This window comes from Onychostoma macrolepis, chromosome 04 (assembly GCF_012432095.1).
Source record: "Onychostoma macrolepis isolate SWU-2019 chromosome 04, ASM1243209v1, whole genome shotgun sequence".
Lineage (NCBI taxonomy): Eukaryota > Metazoa > Chordata > Actinopteri > Cypriniformes > Cyprinidae > Onychostoma > Onychostoma macrolepis.
The window spans coordinates 32,714,149-32,736,090 of NC_081158.1; the positions used below are offsets into that span (position 1 = coordinate 32,714,149).

Genomic DNA, 21,942 nt, shown 5'->3' on the forward strand with positions numbered 1-21,942 from the left:
TTATTATGGCTTTTCTTAGGTTTATGATGGTGTAATTTCTTGTGTTTTTGTCTGTTCGTGGAAACTGAAGACTGGTTGCTGGAGTTGCTAAGGTGACAGGTTTAGAGTTTAAGATAGATGTTGCTAAGTGATTGATTTTTGAAGTGGTTGCTAGGGTGTCAGTTGGTCACAATGGTTTCTACAGTTTCAGATGATAGCTAGGATGTTGCTATGGCTTTCTGAGTGGTTGCTAGGGTGTTTGCTTTGGTATTCAAATTGGTTTATATGATTTCAGATGATAGCTAGGATGTTGCTTTGGTGTTCTAAGTGGTTGCTAGGCTGTTGCTTAGGTGTTGAAATTGGTCTCTAGGGATTCAGATGGTAGCTACAGAGAGGTCTAAGGAATAGGGCGATGGAGCTTAACCTTTATTAATTAATTTTAATGTCAATGTCCTGGTTTACAAAAAGCAATAAAGTGCATAAATCTTAGGGACAGTGACAATGACAAACAGCATATTAACATTACAAATTTAAAATATACATAAAACATGATATCACAAAGAGAAAGGCTAATAAATCACAAAGCATAATTCGGACTTTGCTGAGATTGGTCTGCAAACAAACTTTGTAAACTAAGACAATATAATGATTTAAACAATCACGCACTGAATGTTTTTACCAGTCTGATTGAGGTCAACATTATAATACATTAAAATATCTGATGTTAATCTGCATATAGAATGGTATGAAAAATCTATTTATACACTCCCAAACAAATCCAATCTGTTCTGTAAGGTTTCACATTCTAATCAGCACATTCTATTCCACTGAGTTACACGCGTAACAGTGCAAAAGCTGGAAAACTGCCCTGTCTTTTTCAGGTACCATCAGGCACGCCTTCATGGCAACCGTTGGCAAGGTCATCATCGACTGGCGTCTGGCATTCTGGCATCTCCCCGATCACGGCCTTGCGTATCACTTTCAGCCAGCGCAGTTTCACTTCCTCCGTGTCAGCAGTGAAGCAGTGGACAGATTTGGACTGGCACAGACGGAAGCTGGTGGGAGGATGATCCACAGACCGTTGGATGTCCTCAACCTGGTAACCCAGGAGCGGGATGGTACACTGGGCTTTGACATCCTGAGAACAAAATCCCAGAGAAACCAGACTCATTTAAGGCCGAAAATTACCCCATGATTTTCTCACCCTCAAGCCATACTAGGTGTATGACTTTCTTCTTTCAGACGAATACAATCAGAGTTACATTAAAAATGTCCTGGCTCTTCCAAGCTTTATAATGTCAGTGAATGGGGGGGGCGGGGCCTTCTGCATTTGTGTAAGAAAAAAATATCTAACTGCTAACTGTCGTATGTGTGTTCACAAGAGAGTAAGCGAGTGTAAGCTCCGGTGTGAATATGCTAGTTTCACGAGAACCAAGTTTTGTTTACAGCAAAGGAAAACCAGTCTCCTCTTGGCTTATTCTGAAACCCTCTGACATTTGTCTCTACAAATCCTCATCCTGTACTTATAATTCATGACCAGTGTTTTGTTTTGTTTTGCTCTCTCCTCTTCACTTCCGCATTTGTCACTTCTCACCGGAGCTTACACTACAGCTACATCCTACAGGATATTTTTCTTACACAAACGCTTCAGAAGGCCTTTATTAACCCTCAGAGTCATGTGGAGTAATTTTTATGATGGATGGATGTACTTTTTTGGGCTTCAAAATCTCAACACCCATTCACTACCATTATAAATCTCGGAAGAGTCAGAACATTTTTTTTTTAATATAACTCCGAATTGTATTCTTCTGAAAGAAGAAAGTCATATACACCTAGGATGCCTTGAGGGTTAGTAAATCATGGGGTAATTTAATTTTTGGGTGAACTACTTTTTAATATTTAAAAGTAGACAAGTTAGGTAGGGTGTTGCTAAGGTGTTCTAAATGATTGCTAATGTTTCAGATGGTCACTAGGATGTTGTTAAGTGATTTCTAAGTTGTTCTGAGTGGTTGCTAGGGCGTGGCTAAGGTGATCTGAGTGTTTGCTAGGGCATTGCTTTGTCAAGCTAACATAATGTGAAGCAAGCTACACAAAATGTGTGTTTTTTTTTTTTTTTTAAGTATTTATTACTTTGTAGTCATTTCCATTTGGTCTATATCGCATCATTGAACGGCTGATGCATGTGAGCTTGACTACACTGCATCTCTCACCTGTGGAGCGCCATACAGGTAAAGAACAAGCGCGTCATGCTGCGGAATCACACACCAGACCCTCTGACATGGTTTAGTTCGGTCTGTACTGTACTGCAGGAAGCCACAAAGGAAACTGTTTCCTGAGACCTGAGCTGCTTCAATCTGGTAAAGGTCAAGAGGAGAAAACAAAATTCAAGCAGACGTGTAAAATATTTGAGTAAATGTAATTACTGTACTTGAGTATCTTCTTGGACAATGTAGTTTTACTGAGTATCAAAGATGTTATTTTACTCTCTACTTAACTACATTTTTGAATAAGCACTGTACTCTTTACTCCATTAGCAATGAGTGTTGCACTTACACATTACATTTTGCATGGCACCTATCTTTTTCTGCAGCTTTTTTTTTTTTTTTTTGTTCTGCTACAAAAGTGATATCGCCAACTGCAGCGCACTGAAAGTACTATATCTTGTGCGTTTTGCCCTTACTCACCCAAACTTGTCAACACGGCTACTTTATGTGAATGTGAGTTCCTTAGCAAGTAGTTGTGATTTACAGGCGTTTTATAAATGAGATGAGGACATGACTGCAGCTGGCAATGAGGCCCAAACCAGCACATCCAGTGCAAGAAGGCTTTGACTTTTTAATTGTACTTAACATTATTTTATTTATTCATTCATTATACTGAAGAGACGTTTATTTTCTAAAACCAAAAAAAAATAAAATAAAATTAAAAAAAAGGTGATTGCTCTCTTCATAAATCAACTCTTTCTTGTTTTTGTTACATGTTCTCTGTGCCTTTGGTTCAAAATAATCAGACTAAAGGTCATTGCACACCAAGTCTGAAATTTTCGTTTGCGTTTTTTGTATTTGTTATCCTAAAAATTTGTCACGGACAGAAACCTTGCACACTGAGTCCAATACGTATTAATTAAACTGTTGCGAAAAAATTTGCAAAACAGTAGGCTACTAAATGGAGTCTTCAAAGCAGTGAGGATGATTTTATTGTCCTCTCGCTTTTTAAAAAGAGAAAAAGAAAGGAAATATTGGGTCCATCCAATCCTGAGATTCCCCCTCCTTATTAAAGAGCAGCGGGATTATCACGGATGATTGAAAGTTTACTTCAGGATGTCAGTGGCTCAGTTTGATGCTTTGCTAGTGATATAGAAGACCACCAATTTCTGTGAACTCGGTGTGCAAGGATCTTTACAGTGCTTTGTTCTGCGAGACGAAGTGGATGAACTTGACAATCGCCATTCTGGATTTTGGCATTTTCTTTTACAGTGGCTCTGAATTGTCAAAACACCTCTCAAAATCCTTGCTACAGATGCAGAAAACGCAGAAAATCAAACCCGATCAGAATTTTTTTATGACGGACGAAAGTTTCGGAGGCAGTGTGTAAACGTAATTGACAATGTGAGGTTGTATTTATTTTTCAACGTGTGAAAATTTCGGACTCAGTGTGCAATGACCTTAACTGAAATAAGCCTGGCTTGTTTGGTAAACTTGTTTTATGAAACATATATTTAAGACATACTGCTGCTGCACAAATAGCATATAAAATAACCCGTAGCAGATCTATACAGGTGGAGCTGGGGAAGGTGGTGGGTTTCAGAGGAACTCTGAAAGTGTGCTGCAAATGCTCAAGTGAATGCTAACCAGCCATTTAAATGTAAAGTAGCAAGCTCATCGACTGCGTATGCAATATGAACCAATCAGCTTGTGCCAAGTTGTTTAACACTGTGAATATCATCAGTTACGCTAATACCCGTCAGCCTGCGCCATCTAGGGTTTCATGACTGAACTATACATATTTTACTCAAGTTGTTTTGGAATTGGTGGCTTGTAACTTGAAGTGGAGACATTTTCACTGTAAGATATCTGTACTTTTACTCAAATATGGTTTCAGGAACTCATTACACCTCTGAAATCAAGATTATTTAAAAAATGGTTAATGCAAACAGAAAAAAAATCATCAATAAGACGTACCTCAAGAATTCCTCTTTTCTTCCCGCTGACTGGTTCCTCAGCATCTGCTCTTCCGGTCAGAATGAAGTAACAGTCTTTACACACCTTGTTTAACTTGTTGCCGTCGTACCGCAGCGATGCCTTGTAGTCCGAACATTTATAACACACAACCTAAGACACATTTCAAAACATTACCTAATCTTTGGAGCACAATAAAACAGTCTGAGTTTTGAACAGGAAGTGCTCGTTTAGATTTTCAGATAAATGTGTACATGCAAACTCACATATCCACATGCCCTGCAGTGGTGTCTCCTGCGGGTCAGAGGGTTGAAGGGCTCTTTGCATTTCATGCACATGGTCACTTCATTGTCCCGAATCCAGCGCGGGGCTCTCTTCCCCAACTCCTCTTTCTGAAAAACACATGAGCACAGATAAGGGAAGATTTCCCCCTCGACCCCCACCACAGTCACCTTTATGCATGACCAGTCTGCTCTTTCTACTTACAGAAACCTCATCCGCCACTTCTTTAGAGGCTGATTTGAATGTTTCGTTCTTCTGCTGAAAGATTTCAATGGTCTCCTGGAACGCCTAGAAAGCAAACAGCCTACATTGAAACTTTCCTATGGAAGCTTATTTCTGCCATGGAATAAAAAAAAGAAAATCAAATAGTAATTGCAACTTTTTAAATATCACAATTCTGACTTTTTTTCCTTGCAACTCTTGATTGCAGGATATAAACCCGCAATTGTGAGAGAGACTTTTAGATATTTAATTTTGAGTTTATGTCTCACAATTGTGAATGATATAAACTAGCAACTAAAAAAAAAGTTCATTTAATTCGGAGTTTATCTTTATATAGTTTGTTTTTATTTATTTTAAATATCTTTATTTAGTTTAGCTATAATCTTATTTAGTTATATCTTTATTCAGTTTATATCTTTATATAGTTTATATTTTCCTTGCAATTCTAAGAATAAAAGTCTGAACAGACATATATGCTCAGAATTAAATATATATACACATTTTTCTCACAATTGCGAGTTTATATATTGTAATTAAGAGTTGTGAAATAAAAAGTCACAAGTTTATTTCTGCCATTTAATAAAAAAATAAATAAAAAGGTCATTTCAACCTTTTATCTCACAATTTGGACATTTCCTCACAGCTCTGGACTGTTCTGATAAAATTTCAAAATACAAGATAAAAAAAGAAATATGAGATATCAATTTGCAATTGTGAGGAAAAAAAGTGTCAGAATTGTGAGACAGAAAGTCACAAATTTCTGCCACATAATAATAAAATAAAGGTAATTGCGAATTTTAAATCTCACAATTCAGACTTTTTTTCCCCTCAGAATTGCAAGAAAATGAGACTGAATTGTGAGATAAAAAGCCCCAATTACCGTTTTTATTTTTTATTCTGTGGCGGAAACCAGTCTTTCCTATGGAAGCCTGTTTCCGCCACTGAACAAAAAATAAAAAAAGATTATTGCGACTTTTTATCTCATATTGCGACTTTTTATATTGCGAGTTATAAAGTCAGAATTGCGATATATAAACTCACAATTCTGACTTTTTTTGCTCAGAATTGCGTGATATAAACTCGTAATTCTGAGGAAAAAAGTCAGAATTGTGAGTTTATATCTCAGAATTATGACTTTTTGACTCGCAACTGGGAATTTATATCATCCAATTCTGAGAAAAAAAGTCAGAATTGTGAGTTTGTATCACGCAATTATGAGAAAAAAAGTCGCAATAACCTTTTTTATTTTTTATTCAATGGCAGAAACGGGCTTCCATACTTTCCTGATTCTTACATTCATATAATTCAGATTTAAAGCAGCTTTGAGCAACTGAATGACACCGATACCTTGATCCAGTCCTCTTTGTCTTGCTCTGAGCTGTGAACAACAGAAAGCTCCAGTCATTAAGAGCTAAAACAGACAAGTTGTTCTCTATATGCGCATGGATCTGCCCTCACCTGGCCTGCAGCTCCAGCGTTCGCTCCTTGCCCGACACCTGGAAAGTGTGAGGATAGTCTTCATTGGAGGTCTCAAGCACCTTCATGCCCTCAACGCCGACCCGCGTGCGCACAGTGAACCGCTGGCCCACCAGACTGAACTTCGGCACGCAGTACAGCAACATGTTGTTAAACTGTGAAAAGAAAAGGATGGCATGGTTTAAACTCCCAAATGACGGCACACACTGCAAAAAAAAATCATTTTCAGCTAAACATTCTTGAATCAAGATACATTTACTTGACAAATCTTGTTTTCTGAAGAAGAAAAAAAAACATCTAAATTAAGTGACTTTATGCTTTGTTTTGCTGCAAGTAAATGTATTTTGATTTAAGAATGTTTATATGGAAAACAAGCCAAAAATACGGAGTAAGAAGCATCTAACCAGGAAAAGGTATCTCTCCATGGACGAGGTGTTTCTGGCGGCCAGCTTTAGGATTTGTCCCTCTTTAATGAGCTCGTTGGACGGGTTAACGATGTCCTCCTCACCTCCCAGCATCTCATAGATCTCCATGAGCTTCTTCAGGTTCTCCTGAAATACATGTAGAGAACTTCTGCATATAAAACCAATGAAGACTTTATAGAGAGCAAAACACTAATGACTTGTAGGGCCAGATTGTCGGTTGGTTGGTATTTCAATGCAATGCAATGCATTTTCAGGGTGAATAAGTTGAAATACTATACAAAAGCCATTTAAAAACCTACATAAGGATAAAAACTTTCAAATGGATTCAGTACTGACTCTTAAAAATGTATGTAAAAAATAGAAATGGCAATCGAATCACATTTACAACCACAATCGCATATGAAAATCATAAACGGAGTCAGGAAACAGGCCATCTTGGTCTGACTAATCTAGGAGGTTAAGTGAAAGTGTCTCTCACCATCTTGCGGATGGCCATGTTGGAGTGTGTGGCAGCCATTGAGATGATGTTCAGAGACTCTGGAAACGAGAAGGAGAAGTGATATCTTAGCTGACTCATCCAGTTATGGAACTGAAAGCAGTTGGGAACTAAACAACTTCTATTTTATCTCAACTGATCACGTTCAGTTGCTCACAGAACCGTGCAAAATAAGTTTACTGTGCTTAAAACATTAAAAAAACCGTCCTTGTAAACATAGTAGTTGCTTGAATTGTGGGAAAAGCAAAACCAAACGCGTGTATTTCTCACTCTCGGCCTGGCTGCGGTCGGGGTCGTCCTCCGGGAGTTTCTTCAGATAGTCTTTGAGCAGCATCTCGTAGCGAGGAACCCGCTGCACCGGCTCCAGCATGTGATGCTGCAGAGTCAGATTCCCACACACGTCCTGACTCTACACAAAAATAATAAACAGCTCATCGTTAGCATCATCTCAAACTATGAGAAAATGAAACGTCTTTTGATATTGTAACATTCAATCTAGTTTTTGAAGGTCATGCCATCTTGAAAAATGTGGCATGCCATCTTGGATTTTCATACAGAAAATTATTGAAAAAAAAAGCAAAAAACTTTTTTATAAGCTTAAAAAATTCATTTGAAACATTATGATAATATATCATGATAAACTGAAATATTGTGATAAATGTATAGCTATACTTTTATCTCTCTCTCTCTCATATATATATATATATATATATATATATGAGTTTAGAGTGATGACCACTTTTATATTATATTATTTTATATATTTTCAGCTATGGAAAATACAGCCAAATTATTTTAGATAATTTCTCTATATTTTTAGTTATTTAATTGGAAAATCAGATTAAAAAGGTATAATAAAAGTTTGGGTAGTGATAAGTACTTTTATATAATTTTATTTTATATATTTTCAGCTATTTAACTGGAAAACCAAACCAAATTATTTAAAATTATTTTATATATTTCTAGATATTTAATGAAAAAACCATACCAAATTATTTTGATATTTGTATATATATTTTAGCTATTTAACTGGAAAATCAGTCCTTTAGATTAATTCTATATATATTTTTAGCCATTTAACTAGCCAGTCAGACCTAATTATAATATAATATTTGTAATATATAATATTATATGTAATAATTATAATATTTGTATATATTTGCAGCTATTTAAATAAAAATCACACCAAATTAATTTGATATTCGTATATATTTTTAGCTATTTAACTGGAAAAATCACCAAATTATTTTATATTATTTTGCTATATATATTGAACTGGAAAAATCAGAAAACTAATTATTTGATATATTAGCTATTTAACTGGAAAATCAAACCAAAATGCTTTTAAAAGAGGTAAAATAAGAGTTCAGGCAGTGATGAGTACTTTGCCGTTAAGAGTTTATTTAATTGGTTATTTTCAGGTAAAACACACACACACACACACACACACCTGTATGTCCTGAATGATGGTGTTAAACTGCGCCGATCGCTCCGTCCACTGTTTGAGCACGTCCATGGCGCTGTCGAAGTTCTTCACGTACTCGGCGTACATCCTGAGAAAGGGTGCGAGCTGTGCTAAGATGTCCCCGATGCGGGGCGTGGAGTCCCTGCAGGAGGACGCAGACGTGAGCGGGTGAGTGTGAGATCTGAGAAGAAGTGTGAAGATGAATCGGCGCTCACCACTGGCTCATCCGCGTCTCCAGATCCGGCAGGAGGAACTGGCTGTGGAAGGTGTAGATGGATCCCACATTGGAGAAGATGCCCTTCACCACCTCGACAGGAAATGTCCCCTTCCCGGCCTCCTCTGTGAGTTTAGCGCAGAACACCTGCAGAAATGCACATGCACACTCTTAAAAATAAAGCTTTTCTAAATGGCTTTTTGTAGCAATGCTATAGAAGAACCATTTTTGGTTGTCTAAAGAACCTTTCAGTGATCATTTCTTAAAAAAGAACCATTTTTATTAGTGTGAAGAACATTTTATTAATCTAAAAAAAAAAAAAAAAAAAAAACTTTCCATTATCTTTATATCTTGTATGCAATACAAAGGTTCCATTTTTCATTTCATTTAAAAAAAATTATAATTTATTTAAAGTTTTTATTAAATTTAAATGTAATATTTTAATTAATTTAATCATTTTAAAATTAATAATTTGAATAAGCAAATATTTTTAAAATGAACAATTTAGCATTTTAATAATTTTAAAAGGCTTTCATGGATATTAAAGGTTCTTCATGGAGCCATTTATGATAAAACTGACCATTTAAACCATTTTAAAATGAATAATTTAATTAATGTAATGATTTGTAATCATTTAAAAAAAAAGGTTTCAGCGATGTTAAATGTTGTTCATGGAGCCATACATGATCATTTTAAAATTAATCATGCAAGTAATTTAATCATTTACAATTAATCATTTAATTAATGTAATTCTTTTTATTTCAATTTTTAAATCATAATCATGAATTTAAAATTAATAACTTAAATTAATTAATGATTTAAAAAATAATTTAAATACTAATTTTAAATTTAATAATTTAGGTAACTTTCGTAAAACATTCCATGGATGTTAAAGTTCTTCATGGAACCATAGATGGTCATTTTTAAATTAACAATTTAACCAATTAAATATTTGTTTTAATAACTGTAAAATTAATGCTGTGAGTAATTTAATAATTTTCAAATTAATTATTTAAATAATGTAATCATTTTAAATAATTTTACAAAGATTCCATTGATGCCAATACATTTTTTTTTAAAACTTCATTTTTAAGAGTTTAAGCAGAGTAGACTTGAAGATTTTAAAGAGCTGAAAGTGAGTGAAGAGCATGGACTGACCTGGTCGAGCAAATGCAGCCGGGTCACGTACGCTCTCTCCGTCTGCAGGAGCTCATTGGCTATCTTATAGAGCTTGAGCTCTTTGATCTGCTCCTGTTGAAAACAGCCTGTTATTTCCTCTCAGTTATTAAATCTGAAAGCATGACACGTCTCTGTGGTAATGTAACTTAGGTAATGTCTGTTGCTGTAAAACCACTAACATTCAGAGTAAAACTACTCTGTCTGAGTGGAAAAAACAGGGTCACACGATCGGGTAGATGGGCCACTTCTGATAAAAATATCTGATACCAGTCACACAAAGGCTGCTTTAGTCTGACATTATGATTTTTGCTAGTACTTGATAAGATTTTCACATTTCTCAAAGAAAATGACTTGATGCCATGATGCTAGGGTAATGTAACTGGCTGTCAGGATGCTGTTTTGTGGTTCCCGAGATCCTGTTTTTAGTCAAAAGAGTCCACATCCCAAATCTCTGTGATATTTTGGTCTCTAGATATGGCTTGCATCCCTTTTTCAAGGGACTGCACAGTTCACATTACATTCACGTCCATTAATTTAGCAGACACTTTTATCTAAAGCCTTTACGAAGAATTATTTTGAACAATTTAACATTTTTAATGATTATAATAATTTTTAAATTAATCATTTCTATCATTTTAAAAGTAATAAGTTAAATAATGTATACATTTGTTACATTACTACAATGCAAATTATGTTATGTAATTAATAATGATCATAATAGTAATAATTTAAATAAGGAATTCATAAAAATATATCTATATCTTTTACAAAAATTAGGACAAATACAATTTATATTATTTAAAAACAATAATAATAAATATAAATTTTCACCTATTTTATCATCTCCGATAACACGTTTAATAAAATAATTTATGAATTTACATCTCACAGGTAAATGTTTAATAATTCAAATAATTTATGCATTTTCAGTCATTTTAAAACAAATAATTTAATCATGTTAAAACAAATCATGTAAATGTGAATAATTTAAAAAAAATCATTTAAATAATTCTAATAAGTTAAAAAATATATAATTTAACTATAATCATTATAAAAGTGATTATTTAAACAACGTATTAACTTTTTTACTAAACACATTTTGCAATAATTAAGACAAATGCTATTTATATTATCTTGATGATAATAATATTCATACATTTTCACTCATATTATTATATACAGTCAAAAAATGCAAATCTAATCGCTTACCATTTATGTTTGTACCACAAGTCGTACCAATGCTTAATAATTAGGCTGCGGCCTTTATTCAAATCACTAATACAAAGTATAAGCACTAGTAATAGTGATGCTGGTGACGTCTCACTTGTTTGTCTTCATCTTTCTCCATGTTCTGCGTCTCTTCATTTAGGACGTTCTCCTGAGTCTCGTCCTCGTGGTCCTGTAGAGCTCTTTCACTCCTGCTGCTGCTGCTGCCTTCTGAGGGAGCCGGGAGATGTTCAGCATCCGTCACTTGCTCTCCAAACTCAGTGTGACCTTTGACCTCTTCTGACCACCAGCCGGACCAGACGTGCCAGCCGGAGTCCTGCGAGGATGACTGAGTGCAGACGGGGGCTTCGACGAGGTGCTTCGGTGTAGAACCGTCTGATGAAACTTTGGTGCCACTGGAAGAGAGAGTATTAGGTGACAAATAGCATGTCTAGAACAGCATTTCAACAGGAAGTGAAAGTCTCAAAGGGCGGAGCAGAGGGTTATAGAGAGAAATGAGGGGGTGAGTTTCCCTTCACTGTCCTATTTATGAAGTGTGAACGTATGATACTAGTCAACAATGTTTCTCATCATCTTAAACACCAATACATCTGGTGTAGGATCGACAGAAACAGTTTTTTGTTCTTTATGCATTTTATGTACCATGTAAGGTTTGTTTTTGGAGTACATTATTTCTGGGTTTTTGACATATGTGACCCTGGACCACAAAACCAGTCATAAGGGTAAATTTTTTGAGCTTTTCATTGATGTATGGTTTGTTAGGACAGGACAATATTTAGCTGAGATGCAACTATTTGAAAATCTGGAATCTGAGGGTGCAAAAAAAAAGAAAATCGCCTTTAAACTTGACAAAATGACATTCTTAGTAATGCATATTACTAATAAAAAAATGAAGTTTTGATACATTTAGGGTATTAAACTTACACAATATCTTCATGGAACGTGATTTTTACTTAATATCCTAATGATTTTTGGCGATAATTTTGACCCATGCAATGTAATTGTTGGCTGTTACTACAAATATACCCCAGCAACTTAAGACTGGTTTTGCGGTCCAGGGTCACATGTGTTGTAATTCATTTGCAGTCATTTACGTTTACATATTATTGTAATTTAGCTCTTTCCTTAATTTCATAAGTTGTTTTTGTTTTCTTTATTTTTTAGGTTGAGCCTTTAAATAAGCCCTTTTGGCTTTTCTGCCTCTATCTGCACAGTACATGGATTGTACTGTTTTGTTTTTATTGTATATGTTATTCTTGTGCAAACAAACTAAACTAAAAATTAAAATAAAACATAAAATTTTAAAGTATTGTAATAGTAAAGATTGTAATATTCCAATAATCTTTGTTTTATTTACAACTTAAAAGGTAAAAAAAAAAAGAACATTTAAAATATAGATATATTTTTTTTAAATATTTGATTTATTGAAATAAATAAATGTATTTATTTATGCATTTATTTATTAATTAAATAAATGAATGAAAATTTAAAAAATAATAATAAAAACAAATTAAAAGAAAGCAACCCAGGATGCACCTCGTGAAGTTGGTTTAGGGTCATTACATTTTAGGGTCAACACAAGTTGTTTGCTTGACCATTTTTATTTTTTATTTTTTGAGTGAAAATTCCCATGTAAAAAAAAATTGCATTCATTTCAATTTAATAATTTGTATTTTTACTTAATTTTAATTTTTTTATTCATTTTATTTTTTTTCAATTTGGTGGTTTTTCAATGCTAACACATACAAGTATATAGTTTCTTATGCACACACAAATAAAACCCTACACACCTCCTGTCAATGTTTCTGTGGTATTTTGAGATCACTGTGGTTCTTCCTCGGGTTATGTTTGTCATCGTCTCCTCCTCGTCCATGATGTTTCCAGCTGAAACCTTCACTGGACACTGGAATTTTGGTTTCGGAAGAACTATAGTGGAAAATAAAGACATGAAAGACGCTTCCTAACAGGTATTTTGTGATCATCTGTGACTAGGAAGTATTTTTTTCCAAAACAAACAGCAGAGGTCAGTGTAATTAAACCCGCATGTGAAATTTCTAATTTTAAAATGAATGATTCAACCATTTTAAAAGTAATCTTTTAAATAATGTATTTTTATTTTTAATTATAATTTTTGCAATAATCAAACTCAAAATATTGGTCAGTGTAATCAAACCCACACATGTGATATTTCAAATTAATAAGTTCAATAATTGTAAAATAAATAATTGTTAATCATTAATTATTCAAATTATTTTTAAAGTAATAATTTAAATAATGTGTTATATTTAATAATACTTTTTACAACAATGTAATTTATATCATTTAAAATAATTTTAATAATTTACAAATTTTTATTAAACAATTTTATAATCAAGCATTTGAATAATTTGTTTAAAAATTAAAAAATGAAATTTAATAATTTTATATAAACACTCAAAAAAAAAATTCTCTTTCTTTCTCAAATTTAAGATCTAAGTGATATATGGTGAGAAATCTCCATAAAACCTCTTATACTTACATTTGAATCAACTTTCAGACCATTTTTTATTTTCTTAAAAGTCGTCAAAGCATTTTTCATTTCTAAGTCTTAAAAGTACAAATCTTCCATGTTGTCTCTCAATAATAAATGAGCTAATGAAGCCATATAGATTATATTTACACAAGAATAAATGTGAGAAAACAGTTCTAAATGTACAGCATGTCACTCTGCAGTAAGTATTTGCCATTTCACTTATAACTACATGAATACTAGTTTTTTTTTGTTTTTGTTTTTTTTACAGGAGGTTGAGTTTGTGGGTAAAGCCCACAGTGCCGAGCTCATGTTAAACAACCTACATTATCTCAAACATCACTTCCTGTGCTCCTACAGCTGCTTTACAGTCGAACCACACTATTTCATATTTCAGAAAACCTCTGAGACCTCTGAATTTCAGTTATTAAAAGGAGTCTTATACATTGTAATGAGAAAATGTGAGGTTGGGAGTGGTTTCAAATATGTGGTTTGTAGGCGGTTAGCAACTGGTCTGATGCTGAAGTACCTGGCGGAGGAGGCATTGGTGAGACGGTGTAGACCGCTGACCTTCTCAACACTGAGCTCCTGTTATTCAGCAAACTCTCGTCCGTAACGTCACACTGGCCACAGCATCCAACATCTCCTGTGCACACACACACACAGAAGTTCACACAACACACACTTCACTTCTGCAAAGCCAGGCAAACCAATTAACTTGACCTGAAGTGATTTTGGATGTTTTTAAGCACATTTTAAGCCAGCACAGACTGTAAGGTTTCATTTTATGCAGTAAAATGTGTGGATTATGTTTTTAAATTTTCAACTTATTTAAAAAAAAATGTAAATATCACCATTTACTCATTTGAATGAAAATTTAAACTGAAAGCGCCATCTGAAGGATGCATTTAGTGAAAATCGCTGCTTCCTCTATTGTGCACTTAAACACACATCCTCTTGAACACCATTATGTGATTATAGATTTATCATAACACATGTGGTGGTATGGTGGCATATATCTAACTTAAAACTCATTAAATGAAGAATTGTGTGCATTTTGGGTAGGGGCCGGTTTTAACAATCATTTTATATTTGTTACAATATTTATCAGCCAAATCAGATTTATTGTGTCACAAAAAGTTTTATTTTACTGTTTTACATACAGTATAGCATCAAATACAATGAAATACATATAATTTATGAAATATGACTTCTAATTTAATTTTATGTGCTTTTTTTCATTTTCTTTTTGTAATATTCCTATTCAGCTTAATTTTTTTTTATTCAGTTCAAGTTTTTTTCCCATGTAATATTTATATTAATATTTTATTTTAATTATCTAAGATAATTTTTAATAGTTTTAGTTACCAGTAGTAGTAGTAGTATATATTTATTTAATGCCATGTCAGCATCTTAGGCTATTTTCATGGCAAAAACAATTTTAAAAATACAAGTATAACAAATACAATAAAAACCAGCAAACAAACAAACACAAGTTATATTTTTAGTTACCAGTAACAACACCGCAATAAACAGCAGAATCCATATACAGTGTGACAACATGCCCTGCTATAAGATCATATTTTGCATTACACTGCAGCTTTTATTTTTATATTTTCAGTTTTCACTTTAGTTTTAGTTTTAATTTAATTATCTTCTGTGATTCTGTGATGCGAAATCGTTGATTTGTGTTACGAAAAATACAAAAATATTTGTATTTATTTTATTTATTTCTGTTTTTTTTTTGTTTTTTTTACTAGAAATATTTTTTTTCCCTAGTTTTAGTTAACAACACTTCAATGAACAACAGAATCCAAGATCATATTTTTAATTACCTTTCATTTTTATATTTTCCTTTGCTTTTTGACATTTTTACTAGGTTTATATATATATATATATATATATATATATATATATATATATATATATTTAGCTTTAAATTATTTTTATGTCAGTTGTTTTTCCATCTAATATTTATGTTTTATTTTTTATTTCAATTCCTTTTATTCAATTATTATAATAATTTAGTCAACAATAACAGCAATGAATCCAGATACTGTGTGACAACATGCCCCGCTATAAGATCAGCGTGCATTAAATCAGCTGTATTGTTTTATTTTTTGTGGAAAATAATCATAGAAAAGTTAAAAGACTTTTTAACACCCTAAACTTTGACAAATTCTAGTTTCTCCTAACTTTAAAAATATGTTTATTTGCTGTTTTACCATTGCCATTGTATTCCTTTTTTCACTTAATAAATAAAAGACTAATTATGCTGAAATGAAGGCAGCACATTTGAAAGAAATGTGAAGAACTCGCAAGAAATGTGAGTGTGTGGAGGCCTGTGCTTCCTCAGTCTGCGTTCTCAGTTCCTCACGCTCGGAGTCCAAGACAAAGACTCACTCACTGTAACGCTTTCAACGACAGACCCTCATAAGGAGAAGTGCTGCATCCACAAGCTCTCGGTGTCATGAGAATATAAAGAGAAACCAAAAAATGCTCACGGCTTGCACAAAAATCACTTCACAGAGACTTCACTTTTTCAGCAATCAAATATTTTTGAGATGAGCAAAACCAGGAAATTAATATCAATTTCATTTTTTAATTCACTTCAGATTTGTAAATCACACACCAAATGTCATATTTTAAAAGTATAAATAAACAAACAAAATATTAATATAAAATTATATTAAGATATAAAAATTATCTAAATAAAAATATAACCCTAACCCTGTATACATAATTTTCTAAAATTAAATATTAATTATATAAATATCATAATATATATAAATAATATATACAAATTATGTAAATATAAAATATAACCCTATATAAAACATAACACAAATTAAATATTAATTGTATTTTAAATAATTAAATTAATAATAATAATAAAAAAATGTATATATATATATATATATATATATATATATATATATATATAAAATAAAAGTTAAATATGAATTATTTAAAATTAATAAAGTTAAACAAATAAATGCAATATAAAAATTCAATAAAATGTAGCCCTAACCCATACGTCAAAAATACAAATTGAATTAATTATTTTATTATTTTTTAATTATATAACCCTATCTCTATATTTAAAAATATGATATTAATTATATTTTAATAAATAAACAAACAAACATATAAAATAAAATTATTATATATTATATATATTTCAGTTTATGAATTTAATCTGCAAAGAATATATATATCTATGTTTTGCAAATGAAATTCATTAACTGCAAAGCGTAAACATGATATATGAAAAACAAATAAACAAAAGCACACACACTGACCTGATCTCTGGTCACACACTGCTCTCCTAAATCATGTATGTTGACAGAGCACATGACGCCTCCGATCACTGCATGCCCTCCTCTATCTGTTCACTGCATTTCCCTTTTTTCTGCATGAATGCATGTGTGTGACATCTATTGTGCAAGAAACTGCTGACATTTAGAGTCTGTCAAGCCTCATCCAGTGAGTTCACTAACTTGTTTCAAATGGAAAATAAATAGTGTAATTCCCCACACACCTGTTTTTACTCATTAGATCAAATGTCATTAGTGAAGATTAGAGCGAAAGAGTTAGTTCCTCATATTGATGTTATTTGAGATTCTACTGTATATGAATTACCCTTCTGAAATCACGTGTTGTTTTATGAGATAATGTGTCAAATAATAAAGTCTCAGGACTACATGAGCTGTTTTGACTGAATATATGTATGTATACTATTTATACTGTCCTCTGCTGGCAGAAGCTTGTACTGACATTGTGTCAAAAGTCAAAACTGATTGCAGAAACCAAATAAACTAGTAATAGGCCCATCTTGCCTTTAGCCTGGATTTTTATGACACAAGCGTACTACAAAATTTTGACAAACTGTAATATTAATAGTACAATTCTCAGTAACTAAGAAAGCCAGACAGAAACAAAGATTAAACTCGAGATTAAATCCCTCAAGAGTTGAATTTGCAGACTTTGCACTGAAAGCTCAAAGAAAATATTCCTTCATCTTTCGACCAATGAACTTCCATGAGCTTTACAGTCCTTTATTGCTGGATCACGACATCTAAAAATGGTAAGCAAGAAAATAAATAAAAAGACAGTCAGATAGATAAAATGTGTACACAACATTACATCAGTGTTATTTTATAGTATCACTGAGATGCTATTAAAGTTATTAATTATAGTTTGAATTAGTTTTTATTCTTATATTTTGCAGTTTGTTTTAGAAATTTTGTTGTTTTTGTCATTTTTATTATTTCTTTTTATGTGTCTATACAGTTTTTTTTTCTTCAGTTTTAGTTATTTTAGTTAAATTAAATGATAAATGATTCCTTCGCAACTAACTAAAATAAAATAAGTTTATTTTTATTATATTGTTATATTTAATATGTACTTCAGGTAACAAAAACGTGTTTTGTTTATAGTTTAAATTTTTTGTTAACAATAATATCCCTGCATTACATACATAAAATATAAATGATAAACGTTTGTATTTATGTATACAATAATACATATAAAATAATAACATTTTCCTCATTTATTTAATACAATAGAAATTTTAAAATAGCTAAATGCGTTAATAAAAATAGCAGATAAACAGATTAAAAACAGGAAACTGACATTTAATCACCATGATTTCTGAGTCGTCTTCATGGACAATACAAACACTCGTGCTGTTTCCATACTCAAGGAAATGCCAAACCACAGACCGTGTGAATCCGCAATAAGCTGAAGCATGTGATGCTGTGAAAGACGGTAAAGATGTCTCACCGGGAACTGATCCTCGTCTGGCCTTCTTCTCTCCATTCGGTGCAGATCTTCTCCTGAACGCCTTCAGATCATACGCGCTCCTCCGCACCTTCTCAAACATCTCAGATCCTCAGGCTTCAGACGCGTAACTTTAAACAATCACTTTTAATTCTCACTTTTAAGCTGTAAAGTTCTTGTCTCGTGTTTGCAGCACACTTCAACCAACCTTCACCAGACAGAGTTCAACGATCACTACACAACTCCACCCTCCAAAATCTGTAGTATGAATGAAGGTAGCGGCTCAAGACTGTGAGTATGCGCACTAAAGTATGAGTAAAATGACAAAATAGATTAATTTAATTACTATTTAATATACCAAAATTAGCCTACTGAACACAACAAACAACTAAAAATATAGAAAATAAGGTACCTGGACACGAACTTCACAATTAATTTCTTTTAGTTATAATACTTTCCAATTTGCAATAAAAAAATAAATACCTGATTATATAAAATGATATATATATATATATATATATAAGTTAAAAAAAAAAAAAAAAAAACAGTCCCGCCTTCTCAAATAAACAGCCAATCACTAAATGGTAAAGTCACGCGTCACTGCAGCGACCGTTACAAATTCATGTTGCTCTTAGGCTGACTGAAAAAATAAACGTTTTTAACGCTATTTGAGCATAAGAAGCAACATTTATGAGACAGTTGTCTTCAGATGTCTTTAGTGATTTCAAATATTAAATTTAATCGTAAATTTAGTGAACAGCTGAGGAGAATTTGATGCTTCCCCATTCATAAGATATAGGGCGTTTCAAAGATGGCCGCCGAGTGAAATCACAAAAAGGTGAAAAGTCCCCGGAATGACATCTACTTCCTGAAGCGCACATCTGATGGAGGCCACAGAGGAGGATTTATGAATGGCAGCGACACAACTGATATAGGTAGGTCACCTACCTTACAATGATAACATGATGAATGTTATACGGTATGTTTGGATTAGCTTCATACTAGCCTATATAAAACATACTCTGAGAGTATGCTATTTCGGATGCAGCAAATGGCATTGAAGCAACATAACTGACGCAGGCAGGTCACATGACTATGGCAACATGAATAATGTAGTACATTAAAAACACATACTATATTAAACATACTTTTTAAACAGTCGCTAATTACTTATTAAAAAGAGGTACCAAATCAGAGAGCAGGCCTGCACTGTAAAAAAAAAAAAAAAGGCAACCAGCTTCCGCAGATTTATGAGCTTTCTCAACTTGTTGTTTTAAGTTTACAACAAAAAGTTGCGAGAACTCAAAAATCTCCTACAAAAATAAGTTGAGAAAACTCAAAAATCTGCTGAAGCTGGTTGCCTTAAACTTTTAAGTTTTCTCAACTTTTTTTTTTTTTTTTTTTTTTACAGTGTATGCAATTTTAGACACAATTTCAGAATTACAGTACGATGATGAATTAAGTACTCATAAATCGGTTCACTGAAACGAGCCGATTCGCAGAAATGAATCAGACTTCCCATCAATACTCACCTGAGGTTATGTCCTTGTGAATAGCTTTTCATTTAAGCATCAGATTAATGAATGAGTTCACAATGATTCCTCCCTAAAATTAAGAGGATATCTTACAACATATATTTGGCCTTTTTTGCTGTTTATTTAGGCTACATGAACATGATATGTAATACAGCACCTTCTAGAGACTTTTCTAGAGTTTTATTAAATCAATTTATTTTTATATTCATTAAACAGGAAAATGTTACACCATATAATATCATCTAGTAATAGATAAATGCAGTAAAGCTGTATTGCTGTTTGCCAGGAAGACACTAATAAGCTACTTATTCATCATAAATATTTTTTTTTTTTTGTATTTTGTCTTTTATATATTATTATTATTATTTGATTAGTTAAATACATGAGATTGAGACTACTGAGCCATACATAAATGGTCAAAAATGCACATACATGATTTTAAATTAAATTAAAAACAATACACCACATGGTTAATACTTCAGATGGCTTCATAGTTGATAAAGTTGGAAGTTTGTGTGTCCGAATGTGCATGATGGGATTATCCAGATCTTTGGACAATCGGTCAGGAGATCCAGTGTGAGTGAAACAGCAGGTTAAGACATTTTAGTGATCCATGTGCAGCATTAGTCTTGGTTAACAGTCATACTGAAAACTGACAGTGCTGGAATGCTCTGGTTTTGTGTAGGTGTGTGTTTGTGCTTGCAGCTCAAATGGCTGCTGGGTTGCAGAAGACCATGGTTATACACACTTCAACAGCAGTGCAAATAGACAGAGACGATTAAACAGTGATGATATCTCATGAACAAAATCACACATGCAACATTCCCATCGGATGGACTGTGATAATCTGAACAAATGTACAAAGAGGTAGTTTATGGCATTGAATGAATATGTTTTCGAAGAGTAAGCCTTAAAATAGTATACATAAGCTTACTGCATCTTCCAAAGTCCAGTCTTCAGTAATGTTGTTCCCTCAGTTTCAGGGGATTTTAAAGGCTTTGGTAAGTTTAGCCTGAATGTTCTAGTTTAAATGCTAGTTAATACTAGTTAAAAACAACCAAAAATTGCATTTATAGTAATGCACTTACAGGTGAAATATGAAATAAGGTAATATAATATTCTACATATAAGGTGAAATAAAATAAAAATGTTAATATGTTAAAACGAGTCTTAAGTCGCTGGGGTATATTTGTAGCAATAGCCAAAAATACACTGTATGGGTCAAAATTATAAATTTTTCTTTTATGCCAAAAATCATTAGTATATTAAGTAAAGATCATATTACATGAAAATATTTTGTAAATTTACTACTGTAAATATATCAAAACGTCGTTTTTGATCAGTAATATGCATTGCTAAGAATTCATTTGGACAACTTTAAAAGCGATTTTCTCAATATTTAGATTTTCTTGCACCCTCAGATTCCAGATTTTCAAATAGTTGTATCTCGACCAAATATTGTCCGATCCTAACAAACCATACATCAATTTCGAAAAATTGACACTTAAGACTGGTTTTGTGGTCCAGGGTCACATATTAGATTACAAAAAAAATAAAAATGTTTCCTTGGGAACTCACTTTTTAACTAATAAACCAAATTCTAATTAAAGTAAAAAAAAAAAGAAAAAAAAAAAAAGTACATTTAAAGCTAAATAGAAATATGAAAAATAATAAATATACATTTTTAAATAAGTTTTATTTAAAACATGTTTAAAATGAATATTTTTAAATATTTATATTTAGCTTTAAATTAGAGATTATAATTATAATAATAATTTAAAAATATTACAAAATTACATATTCTAAATACAATGTTTATTAATTAAATATTAATGTAAAATTGTATTAGATTAGTTCATATTTTATGTAAATTTTATAGAACCATTTATTTTAAAATGTTTATCAAGATCTGTGTGTGTGTGTGTGTATATGTATACATATACTATACATACATACATACACACACATATATA

General features: G+C 32.3%; 1 protein-coding gene across 2 annotated transcripts; it reads right to left on the reverse strand.

Moving 5' to 3' along the window:
• Positions 1–384: 384 nt before the first annotated feature.
• fgd4b (FYVE, RhoGEF and PH domain containing 4b) lies at positions 385–18,577 on the reverse strand. Of its 2 annotated transcripts, XM_058772622.1 has the most exons (18): positions 18,438–18,453; positions 16,955–17,089; positions 14,182–14,298; positions 12,934–13,069; positions 11,241–11,538; positions 9,896–9,988; positions 8,739–8,884; positions 8,509–8,665; positions 7,329–7,467; positions 7,041–7,099; positions 6,542–6,688; positions 6,120–6,292; positions 6,009–6,039; positions 4,644–4,727; positions 4,424–4,549; positions 4,161–4,310; positions 2,190–2,333; positions 385–1,117 (listed from the first exon to the last, which is right to left on the reverse strand). In XM_058772622.1, the coding sequence occupies exons 3-18, from the start codon at positions 14,195–14,197 to the stop codon at positions 857–859; spliced, it is 2,160 nt and encodes a 719-aa protein (XP_058628605.1). In that variant the 5' UTR covers positions 14,198–14,298; positions 16,955–17,089; positions 18,438–18,453; the 3' UTR covers positions 385–856. The 2 variants fall into 2 exon arrangements, with proteins under 2 accessions (XP_058628605.1, XP_058628604.1); XM_058772621.1 differs by lacking the exon at positions 16,955–17,089 and having other exon boundaries at positions 18,438–18,577.
• Positions 18,578–21,942: the final 3,365 nt, after the last annotated feature.

What these genes read in the sequence shown, in the direction of transcription:
- fgd4b (XM_058772621.1), bottom strand. Translation starts at nt 18,537, where the DNA reads ATGTTTGAGAAGGTGCGGAGGAGCGCGTATGATCTGAAGGCGTTCAGG. An exon ending in ACGCTGGAGCTGCAGGCCAG is followed by an intron (nt 6,040 to 6,119) that starts GTGAGGGCAGAT and finishes TGTTGTTCACAG; the next exon opens with CTCAGAGCAAGACAAAGAGG. An exon ending in ACAAAGAGGACTGGATCAAG is followed by an intron (nt 4,728 to 6,008) that starts GTATCGGTGTCA and finishes TTTGCTTTCTAG; the next exon opens with GCGTTCCAGGAGACCATTGA.